At 34.6% G+C, this 11,887-nt stretch overlaps 1 protein-coding gene across 1 annotated transcript; it reads left to right on the top strand.

Annotated features, from left to right (window-relative positions):
* The first annotated feature begins 8,700 nt into the window (after positions 1-8,700).
* On the top strand, positions 8,701-10,504 carry LOC123545308 (uncharacterized). The gene is made up of 2 exons (XM_045331643.2): positions 8,701-9,141; positions 9,525-10,504. The coding sequence occupies exons 1-2, from the start codon at positions 8,701-8,703 to the stop codon at positions 10,473-10,475; spliced, it is 1,392 nt and encodes a 463-aa protein (XP_045187578.2). The 3' UTR covers positions 10,476-10,504.
* The last annotated feature ends 1,383 nt before the right edge of the window (positions 10,505-11,887 follow it).

The raw sequence follows: 11,887 nt of genomic DNA, 5'->3' as shown, positions 1-11,887 counted from the left end.
GGGCTGGTGTGCTTTAAGGTGATATTGGCATACTAGGTGAGGTATTGCCCCGAGGGCTTTAGCCCGAGGGCAAATACCGGTCTAGTATGCCAATATCGCCTTCAGGCACTCCAGCCCTGTTTTATAACCTTTTTAAATCCGTAATTTCCGGACCTACTGCAAGGGATACAACTCTTGATAACCAAGTTTCAAGTTTTTTATTTCAAGTCATGGCCCTTTAAGGGTATAAGACATACACAATTGCAAATAAGACAATACGTTATAAAAAAAAAAACAAAGTACAAAATGCTGTTGCAAGTATACTGCAATTAAAACACTGAGCATCCGCGAGTGTCCCGTCCCCACCGATACACATGTGTCCCATATGACTCAAGCTAAATTCCTTCGTACAACCATCCAGAGAGGCACACGAGTACCAGAGAAATCAGAATTCACTCAAACGCACAGCGCTAGAAGTAAAATATGACAAATGAATTAACATAAAAAGGAGCAAACTCATATGATGGAGACTGAGAAGTAAAAACGATTTTCTGTTTAAAATATTGCTAGCTTTAACAAAGTATTTCTATCTACACTGTTCATCAATTGTGAAAACTTTATGGCATTAGAGTTTCTGAAATAATACTGGCTTAAATACTTATTCCAATCAACGGTAAAATGAGGATAACAGTATAACAGTGTGATATATGCCACTGTATCCACCTCCCTTAAACTATATAGCTACATGATGTTTACATGAACGTTGGCATCGTGAATGAACCTGCGTGACCCGTTCTTTCATTGAAACAAAAGCGATTCGGACAAAAAAACTCAGCGACCCTGCAAGTTACACACACTCTAGTACTTTTTTATTCTCATATGTAAAAAGGATTTGCAAAGCATCAACTTCATTTATTTTGCATTAATGTCTCAATAATAGCAATACATTTTTCACGGCTGGGCACTGCATATTTTCAGTAGACAATTATAAAAAAATATTTCACATCAAATACAAATGCCATGCTATTAACAAGCGTCAACTTAAATAAGTCAAATAAAATATTCCCGCTTTGTCGCATTACATTTTTTAAGGAGACGTCTGTGTCTAAAAAAAAATATCATTAATATTGAGACAGCAAAATGCCAAGCAAAATGCCAAGCAACAGAGCGTCTATCAAGACAACCGTACCAAAAGAGAAAAATGGAAATATTTATTTTTGTCTTTGACGGTAACAGTGACGGATTGACGGTGCCACAGGCGTTGACGTCGACGATGGTGTTAATCTGGTTCCCTGTCCTGTAATGACTCCCAATTAAAATGACCACACATTTTTCAAAGTTCAAGGTACGGGAAAGCAACAGATATGTGGCAATGCGGACGATGATATAATGGCGACAGGATGTCAAGAGGCGGTAACGGGGAAGGCGCGTTGACGTTCAATGTGATGGAACGGTGGTTAAGAAGGTGATGATGATGATGATGATGATGATGATGATGATGACAGCGATAAACAAGTCTTTAAAGAGTACAGTAGAAACTACTCGGTATACTTATAGCTAGTTGTAAACCTCATGCATCATTAAATGTGTCGGTTAGCATGCAAGACATAACTTTCCTTAGATTTCAATCTACAGTTATAAACAAAACTAACGGTTGGTGTAATGATATGCTAACTATATTCACAAGGTAAGGTTTCTTTCCTTATCGTGGACATGGAATTTTCCTCTTTCATTAAAGCAGGGACCTAACTTGTGCTGGTGTGTCAACTCACAAAAAATGACTTGCTAAATTTTATCTCCATATTAAATTGAAATTCATAGATATTCCTTATCACCTAATCAATTAAATGTTCACTTTTCTCTATATAAATATGCCTGTGTATTTTCAGTCTTTCCTTCATAGGACTCTGTGTGCTTTCTTTAAAAGCTGATTAACATACAGTTGAAACTAGGTATCTCGGATTCCAAAGGATAGAGCAATTTGCTTTAGGGTAATCAAAATTAGACCTAAAATAATATTGTGTGTATGCGTTTTCGGGACGGGACTTGAAAATGTCTTCGAGATAGCCGGAAGTTTAAGATAAGCGAGTATGAGGTATCGAGTTTCAACTGTATTTTATTTCCAAAGATGATTTAAACAATGTTTCTTTCCCGCAAGTCACAATCTTCAAATGTGGTTGGAAGAGATAAGTTATAAGGTAAGTAGTTGATAAGTATAATTTATTGATTTCTCTATATGATATAGTGCGTTTTGCATTGTTTTATCAGGAAAGATATTTAATGCGCACAAAGTTGACTGAATTAAGCAGGTGCTAAATCGGATTACGTTTTAGGAACCGTTTTGTAAACTAGATATGCAGGAATCAAAATATCTTAAAGGTAATTAATTGTACATAATGCTTGAAACGTAGTTTTTGGGGTTTTTTTATATTGTCTGTTGCAACTGCACGTCAATATCGTGCTAATGGTTGTTTTATGAACATTTTTTGACTGTGGTTGTGGGGAGCGGGCGATTAACCCCGTTTTCCAACTGTATTTAGATTATGTTACGGCGGGCAGTTAATTAAGGATGTGCGAGCGTTTTTGTTTTTCAGGATATCCGCCATTTTGAAAAATGTGTCTTCGAATATTTCTTTCTAACAATTTTTTTGCCAAAAAAAAATGCTAAATGATTAAAATATGGCTAATTTTACCAAACAAATTCTACTTGTTGCGAAAAAAAATCACCCTTAATTTTGGCTGCCAAAAATTGATGTGAGATGTACGATGGGTTAGGGGTCGGTAATTTCAAATCCCGATTAAAGTAGATCAGGTTTGGTTCTGATATTTTTCTGATTGATATATATATATATATATTTAATGATAAGCTACAACTGAAATAAAAGTTTTCAACATAGCACTTTATATTGTCCAATAAATTAAAACAGAAATAACTAAAAATATCAAGATTCACCGCTCGTTTTTATTCTAAATAAATCTCTTAGATGTATCGTGACCCCAACTTTCCAGTTCGAAGCATTTTTGTGTGTCGTTAAAGATGCATCTTAACGGCAGATTTTTTTTCGGCGACGCCGTCTAAATTCGTTTTCGTTACCTATGCCACGTGACTTCAGTTAGCAAATCAAACTACTTGATAACGCATTATAGATAATTTATCAAAATGGAAGATTTATGCAACACTCTGCCTGATTGGACGAGAGTGTCAATTTCTTTCACTCTGTTGATTGTGCTACGCTGAGTGAAATGTAGACAAAGCGTTTATCCTAAACGACGCTGTTCACAGTTTTAAAGCTAACTTTGGCTCAGTATATTTAGCAAGAATATTGATATATCACAAAATGATAAGTTAGTTTAAGAAATATGATAAAAACCTGTTCAAATACCAACATATATCAAATTAAAGAAAGAGCTGAATACGGTCTGCGTATCACATGAATAAGGGTGTGATAAGAGTCTTTTATGTAGAGAAGTGCTTTTTAAAAGATTTTCCTTGTTACAATTGTCGTCTGTATATGAAAAGGTTTCTTGCTTTTATGACTTATTCAGATTGCATATTAAAATGAGTACTTGTTTGCTTTGATATATTTGTTATAAATTATTTAACTGAACTATTATATATGAATATCTTTCTTTAGTATGGTATGCAAATATTGAACTCAGTTGAAATCTGATTTATTATATAAATGCTATATAATGACTGAATCTCATTATACTGAAATGAAGGTACGCTGCATACAGTTTATCTATGTGATATGACTACGGTCAAACTTTGCTTATGAAACAGAAATATTGAAATAATTACAATTGTATGTTTTGCTTGACCTTCACTTTTTTATAGGTGTGACGTCATTGTCCAAAGATTCATGAATAGCGAATATGCATTTGTTAAAGCGGGATCAGTTGGCCTATTTTAGAAATAAATAAAAATAATAAATAAAAAAATCCTTTAATTGATTTTTTCTCATGTATTCTAATCAAACTTGATTTGTAGCATCTTTATTAGGCCCGCAGCCAACTTTGTTCAGCTGGGACATTTAACCCCTTTTAGGGGCTGCTAGAGCTAAAACTAGAAATGTCTTTATAGAGCGTCTCATGAACAGCTTGGTGGATCTTTGTCATATTATAAGGTCATCTTCCAAATTTATTTATATAGGAACTTGGGCCCTATTAGGGACCACTATAGCTAAAAGTAGATATGCCTTTCTTCGCATTAACCACTAAAATGTAATGGATTTTATCAAACTCGATGTGTAACAATATCGTAAGGTCTCTTGCTATTTTGATACAAATGGGGATAGGGACCAATTTAGCTAAAAATATAAACACGTTTAATGACCTCTTCTCATAAACTGCTTCATGAATCTTCATCAAACTACTGCTGTAATTATTCGTCTAAGGATAAACGAAACAAAATTGCAACCCTACGAAACCTTTGCGAAAAATTAAAAGAGAACCATTTAAATTGTTAAAGTGCAGTGTTTAGATTTGCAAAATGTTAGATGAAAGATGAATGTTAGATGAAAAATTCATAAACTTCTTTCCTTATTACAATTCGCCGACCATCATTTTTAAAGATATTTCTTGTTAGATTTAAATACGTTTATTCCATTGAAAATAAAGTGGGTGGGGTAATTATGTCAACATGTAAAAATGAAAGAGATTTGTTAGTGACATTTATGCTTATATAATACTAATTCCACCTTGTATTAATAGTAACTGGTAATACATGAAATCCCTATAACATTAAATGGGATATCATATGTTTTATAAAGTACCACCATTTCTTCAATTTTACAAAATTTCAGAAATGCTTACACAGTGGGTGAAGAAATTGCGCTATAAAATCAAAACGAGTTCGGTGACCTGTGCTTTTTCTTTTCATATTTGTCTTAGAAACTAATGTTCTTCAAGATCACAGAGTATGAAAAAATTCTTAAAGTTAGAAAAAAAAAAACAATCTTACATTCTTTACCTAACCAATGTCCCTTACAAACCTGTTCTCCGCAAGTAACTGCCAACTTCCCTAAATGAATGAGACGTGGAGGACGAATGATGTAAGACAACTCGCCACGGAGTACATACGCCCGAAAATCGAACTCACGACCCCGCGATCCGTAGATCTACGCTCTCCCTATTGAGGTAAGCGGGCGGGTGGCTGGGCGGTCTCAGTTTTATGAACTAATGTTAGACGACTGTATTTAGGCTGGCTAGAACTGTGGCAGTTTAAAAACTACGATTAAATAAGTTTTCAAAGTTTCAATTGCAATCGTGCAATGGTAGTTGTATAAGGTGAATACAAAACACGTTATAATTAAAATGGATATAATATACATGCAACTTGGTGACTTGAATATCCAATACACGAGGGCGCTGGAAGAGGTCAGTAAACATTAAGCGGAATGCTACGAAACAGGGATAATAATTACTATAGAAAATGGAATAAATATATTTTGAAAAAAAAATGAGAAACGAGATTTGTGGACAGAAAATAATATATAAATGACTGCTACAGAAGCAAGAAAAGTCTTTTGAAAAATATGTGTAATTGTACGACTAATGCAAAATGGATGAAAAACAAATTGATTACTTTAAAAGGAAGAAGAAGATAAGGATTGAAGTACCACGGATAACTGCTGTCATATTGCGGTTCAGTTTTTGCAGATTGTAAATCCCTCTAAGACTTATTTCAATCATAGGTACCAGGAAGACAAAGCTGCAACTAAATTCAATGCAAATAAGACAAAATCTTCTTTTAGAAAAAGAAGAAAAGCACAAAACTTGGACTTGTACTGATCTTTCATTTTATCTTCGATAAAGATCGGTTCAGCATAAATAATGCTATGACGATAAAATCAAAACAAAGAAGGGTTATCTGTAGATATCAAAGTTTTATAATAGCTTATACCCATTAAAGTTAACAACTCAAAATCGAAATCTTCAGATAGAAATGAATAAGGTTGACGTTTATCAACTCGGTCATTCATGGCAATTTAAACATGACACGTGTACTAAATTTCTGCATTTATAAAAGGTGTTTTCATAAGTTTCTTTTGAACGTTGATATATAAAGTGTAAGGTATTAGTCTCATGAACTTAAAACCTTGTAATTGTACCATCTTTTAAGAAAACTTCAGTTATTTTTAAAATCATTAAAGTCAATTTTAAAAACAAATGTAAGTCATTTATGACGAGTAGGCTGGTTCCTTATTCCTTTTTCGAATAAGGAATAAGGAACGGTTTCTTATTCCCTATTCGCAGACTATTTGATGAAAGCAGTGAGAAAAAAACGAAAAAAGAATAAGGAACTGGTTGCTTTATCCTTTTTCAAAGGTCGAATAAGGAATTTTAAAAAATCCAAAAATACGAACACGCTCTTTTGAAACATGCAAGAGTAGCAGTTTTGGAAAAATCAAAGATGTTTTTCTAGATGCTGAATATATATGCCTTAAATTATAAATAAGCTACAAAGTCAAACAATTCATAATGTAGAACTATGCGAAACATTTAGCAGCCACTGAATTGGTCTATGTAATTTAAAGCATACACATTCAGCATAATAATACGCATCTTAACAACAAACAATGATTTTATTCAAGAGCAAATCGCTAAATGAGATATAGTATTTCGATTCTTACACGTTACCAAGGTTTTATAAGTACATAGTTGACAACATCCATCAAATAATTGCCTGCCGCTATGCCGTTTGACGCTATGACGTAATGATTGTAACGTCAGAAAAAATGTATTGTTGTATAATAACACACAATTTTCAGCTTTCTTTGTTTAATAGGAAAATGAATCAGGTCTGCTAGAATTCCATATTTAAACAAAGAGAAAAAAAGAAAAGATGTGTTATTATGCAACAAACAGTTTGTACGTAATAATTATTACGTTATAGCGTCAAACGTCATTTTGGCGCGTTGAAAAAGAAAACAACATAAAACAGGTAAAAACGTTTTGACAATTACATACTTGATTATAAAATCCGTAAAGTGACAGTGGAACATGAAACGTCATTATTTTCCATATTGACGTTCAAATTTGAAATCGGGTACGTGACGTCACTTGTGACGTCAGTTTCATGCGTGCCGTCGCGTTTAGAAGCTCCTTAACGACGAAGTTTTCGGTTTTACTCAGGCTAAATAACAAATTTATATCATTTATATAATATTTGTAAGTGTAATATGTGTATGTAATAAAAAGATTATCAGATTTGCATCGCAAATATGCACTCGTTCTTTCCCGGAATAATATTACGCTCCTAAAGTCGCACAATATTTCCGCTGCAAAACTCGTGCATATTTCACGATACAAATCTAATACCCTATAAATAAATGTAGCTGTCTCCATACTGGCAAGCATTAACTTCAAAAAAAAATTCCATTTGTATTAAATTCTAAACATACAGACAGACGGAAAAGTCTCTGAGTTAGAGTAATGCAAAGGTGTTAATCGGGCAAGATCAAAATGTTCGCACTGTCGATTCATTAGGAATGCTGGCTCCCTTGTCGTCTACAACTTTGAACATTTAACACTTCCTAATGTTAATATTTTCTAGCATTGTAAATGTTTCATATCAATGGCCGCTCGTACAAGATCGTTAGCCAGTGACCAACAAAATTTAACGATCATATTCATGCGAAAGTATTTTAGGCTATTGCATGGTAAAATCAGTTTTCGATCAGACAATAATGCCGATGAGTTTGGTTTTGTTCTGCAAATAAAAGAAAGAAATTTCTTATTTATAACATGACTGCCTTATATATTTGACAATTAGGGTTTTTAAAATAAGCGGACTTGTGAAATGATAACTTTCCACCATGTAATCATGATTAAGGTAATGGACCCGTTAACATTCGGCAACTTCCGTGCCATTACGTATCTTCCGTATATGATTTCGGCAAACTTCGGCCGTAACAGAAAATAAACTTTCATAACAACTAGAGAACGCCCAAATCGCGCACGGTTGTTACTATGGGTCCATAACCTTAACATAAAATCACATGACTGCGCGTTATCATTGGTTATTCTTGCCTTACTTGCTTGAAATTTCCCCCAAGATATCAAAAGATAATTTGCTGAATGTTGTGTGTGCCATTCTTATTTATCTTAAGTACTGCAAATGTAATTGAAGTGTTTTATTTATGAATAAGAACTTAAAAATTAAGTACTGCTATAGTCATGTATGTTAAGAGTTTGTTATGTGTTGTAATATTGTTTTCATTAAAATATCTTTTTGAAAATATGCGGGTAATTGAAGGTTCAAATGTGTTCAGTTATATTGTGGAAATGATTCCAGATTGCACTGCAGACGTTCTAGAAAACAAACATTTTCCCAGAGTAGCATACCCCTGGAATCCTCAATATGAATATGATTTCTCGAAGCACTAGCTACGCCACTTGAAATCTATCTTAATCTTCAAAGATGCGGATAAGTTGTAGTATTATTGGTAACTCAGTTTGTAGAACACATTACTACCTATTATAGAAGTTTTACCATCTTTCCATGACGGTTTCACCGGTGAGTCCTGTATCATTTATTTCTTAGAGAGAAGTAAGTAATTACATTGGTGGAGTAAGTCAGTGCAAGTGCTAAGTCGAGGGACACTAGCATGTTCTACTTAAAAACGGTTCTAAATCCAACATATACACAGTAAATATTCATCAGTAAAGTAAAATTATGTTTTATTTCAGGTGTTTAGATCGATCTTAGTGTAAAGAATGGGCTGCGGAAGTTCCAGCATAAGTGTTCAGACTTTCAGGAATCCAGAAGAAAACAAAAACTACCAAAGTCAAAATGTGCCCTCTAGGCAACCGTCAGCAATTCAGAAATATACTTTTAATGCCGGTAATCTAGAACATGAAAGTGGTAAAGAAAAGGTAGAAGAGTTCAAACAGTCAAATGCAGAAAATCATGTGGAGATTGCTAAACGTAAGGAGGAGAAGCGATCTAAATTTGATCATGAAAAATTAGAGGAAGAAGTAGTTAATAGTCTTGGACCGGTCTTATGTTCTTTGGAAATGGATGGTGATCGAGACAAAAATGCAAGGTATACAGTAGATGATATAATTGAACACAATGATAGGGGTGGTGGCGAAATCGACTGGTTTAAATACGGAAAACAAATCTACAGCTGGAAAAAGATGAAGCCTATCGTACAGGTTGGTTATATTTTAGAGCTGTCATAGGCCTAGTTCATAAAAGGACTTTATAATTGATAAGGAAAATATTTTAATGATTCTATGATAGTTTGGTATTTGAGTTTTGATAGCAGTTTTAACTGTCACGTAGTGCCCTTGTTTCATTGGTATCGCTCAAAAGATGTAATACAAGAAACATTAAGTAGACAATTATATGAAGACTTGTAACACATTTTGAGAATTCATGCGTTAAAATTGTTATATTTAAGTTTCAACAATGCATTTGAAGAGCATACCTCGACTAAATTTACATTGCATAATATGCTAGCCTTAAATGTTTATTTTTTTCTGGGAAAACGAGTGGTTGTAATTTCTTTTTGTTTTATTATCTGCTTCCATTTCAGGAAAGGTTGAATCATTTAAAAGATATCACACCGTTATATTTTTCTGGTCGGACACCTGGGGGTCAATTCCTATACCCTATCCATGTTGCCAGACATCATGGTTTGACCAGGAAGGAGCTCGCTGAAGTTCTGGAATATTGCCGCGTGGGTATTTCCATAGATGTACCACGTGAGCAATATTTAGCGCGTATGAAACAGAGTGTGGAATTTGTTCTTGAAGCGGACACTGACGGTACAGATTACTTACTGGATTATATGGATCAGTTGAATCGTTGGTTAGCAGACTATCCTATGAATAAAGTATATAATGATCCACCTGATACAAAGTTGGATCCGAACAAATTGGCGTTTCCTCTACCAGCCGATATGCAATCGGACCCAAGTGTTCTTAGAGAGTGGATTGAGACCGAGATTGCGTTCGACTGTAATGTTCCTGTGGAAGGAGCTTGGCCAATGAAGGAACTTCTTAAAAATGACTGGAGAGACACCCATGACCTGTATGCAAATGAAATCCAAGAACATCACGGTAATGAAGCAACTGAACCACTTGATATGGCAATAGACGGTGATGTAGCATGGGTTGAAATTGAACTTGATTTGTTCAAGAATGATAAGACGACTGAACACCAAGAAACAGTTTGGAATAAGCGAGCTATAAGAACAAATCTTATTGATCCTATGTGGATGAAGAAGAGACGAGAGGAGCTAGCTGAGATACTCAAAAAGAGGTATGAAAAACGGCAGAAAAATACCCTGTTGAAAACTTTACCAACTTTGCTGATATTCTCGAAAAACACTGGGAAGAGTTCCAAACGTTGTGTGAGAAAGAGTTCAATCCCCCTGTCGGAAAGGCAAGAACCAGTGCTGAAGTTAAGCCTAAAACAGACGAACATCCGTATATCGACGGACAGGCCACTAAAAGAGCACGTAGTGCTAATAACAGACTGGTGATAAGTCATGACATTGAAGACATAAGACATAGTGATAGAAGTCAGCATGATCAAGACAACGATGTGAGAATAGAAAACAGAGGTAGCTCTCATCGTGATGTTGAACGCGTAGATAGTTCAAACATGGAAAGTGAGCACGGTGATAATGCTGAAGATAAATTAGTGATAAATCATGAAAATAGAGAACATCATGATGTTGAAATCAACGATGAAAATGCGGACAATGATGCAAATCAAATACCTACTCTTGAAGCCACGGATAGTGGTTTAGATCTTAATTCTAATGATCAACTTGACAACGGACACGCGGACAATGATAATGGAAAAGCAGATGGAGATAGTATACAGCTTACTGGTAGACCTGAATCGGATGGAAGTGAAAAGAGAGAAAACCAGCAAAAAAGAAGACTTTTTCAATTGGATTTTTGAGTTGAGCAACTGAAGAATAGGTCAGGTGGACAGGGTATCGGAACAACATAAAAGGGTTGCGCCGGTATTGTCTCGGTTCAGTGTACCGTGCTTAAACAAAGAACTTAATAGTTAAATGTATTTCAGACTACATGTATAATGACAAACTGCTTAAGTATTACAAATAATTTATCTTGACATAAAGTGTATTGCATTTTACTACAAATAATCGATTACAATCGATTTCTACTTTTCTTTCCATTCCAGTTACTATCAAGTGTGAATCTAACTTTCTCAAACACTGTATTTGACCTGTAAGACTTCTAACGTGGACGTTAGCATGCATTTCCACTACCGTCCATGAACAATCAAACCGAGCTTGAAACATTTTCATTTTTGTCGTCTTAACGCTTTTTCTATTTTCTAAGTCACGTGTGTAAAAAAATGTTCTTATATTCATCATGTTGTAAGATATTCCATTTTCCCTAAACCAGTACAATAGAATAACTGACAGAGCGAAGATTTTTTGGTGATTGTTTTGGTAAACGTTAAAAGAAGGCATTCTTATACTAAGCAATTAATATCTATGAACGAAAGGTTTTATATTATATTAATATCGCAGCGCTGTTTCTTTCGAGCATGTAACAAGTCACAATAGTCTACTAGTCCCACTTTTTCACAATTCTAAATTAGTACTTAAACAGCAATCATAGATGTCCGTTTGAAATCACGTAAGCGGGGATCTTTCTCTGTACCAAATGTTGCTCGGATTGTAGAATCTCTAGCATTTGTTTTATGCATAAAAATGCATATCTTACAGTCTTTGAAGGTATCGCTATTAAAGACATTTTGTTGTAACGTTAAATAGATTTATGTCTTGCAATTTTACCTCTGGCGAAAACACATGAGCCGTGCCATGAGAAAACCAACATAGTGGGTTTGCGACCAGCATGGATCCAGACTGGTCAGGATCCATGCTGTTCGCTTTTAATGCCTATTGGAATT

Source organism: Mercenaria mercenaria, chromosome 1, assembly GCF_021730395.1.
Source record: "Mercenaria mercenaria strain notata chromosome 1, MADL_Memer_1, whole genome shotgun sequence".
NCBI lineage: Eukaryota > Metazoa > Mollusca > Bivalvia > Venerida > Veneridae > Mercenaria > Mercenaria mercenaria.
The sequence above is the reverse complement of the archived record's forward strand: the minus strand, read 5'-3'. Positions and strand labels throughout refer to the sequence as shown.

Coding starts and splice junctions, on each gene's coding strand:
- LOC123545308 (XM_045331643.2), top strand. CDS start 8,701: ATGGGCTGCGGAAGTTCCAGCATAAGTGTTCAGACTTTCAGGAATCCA. Junction 9,142..9,524: donor AGATGAAGCCTATCGTACAG/GTTGGTTATATT, acceptor CTTCCATTTCAG/GAAAGGTTGAATCATTTAAA.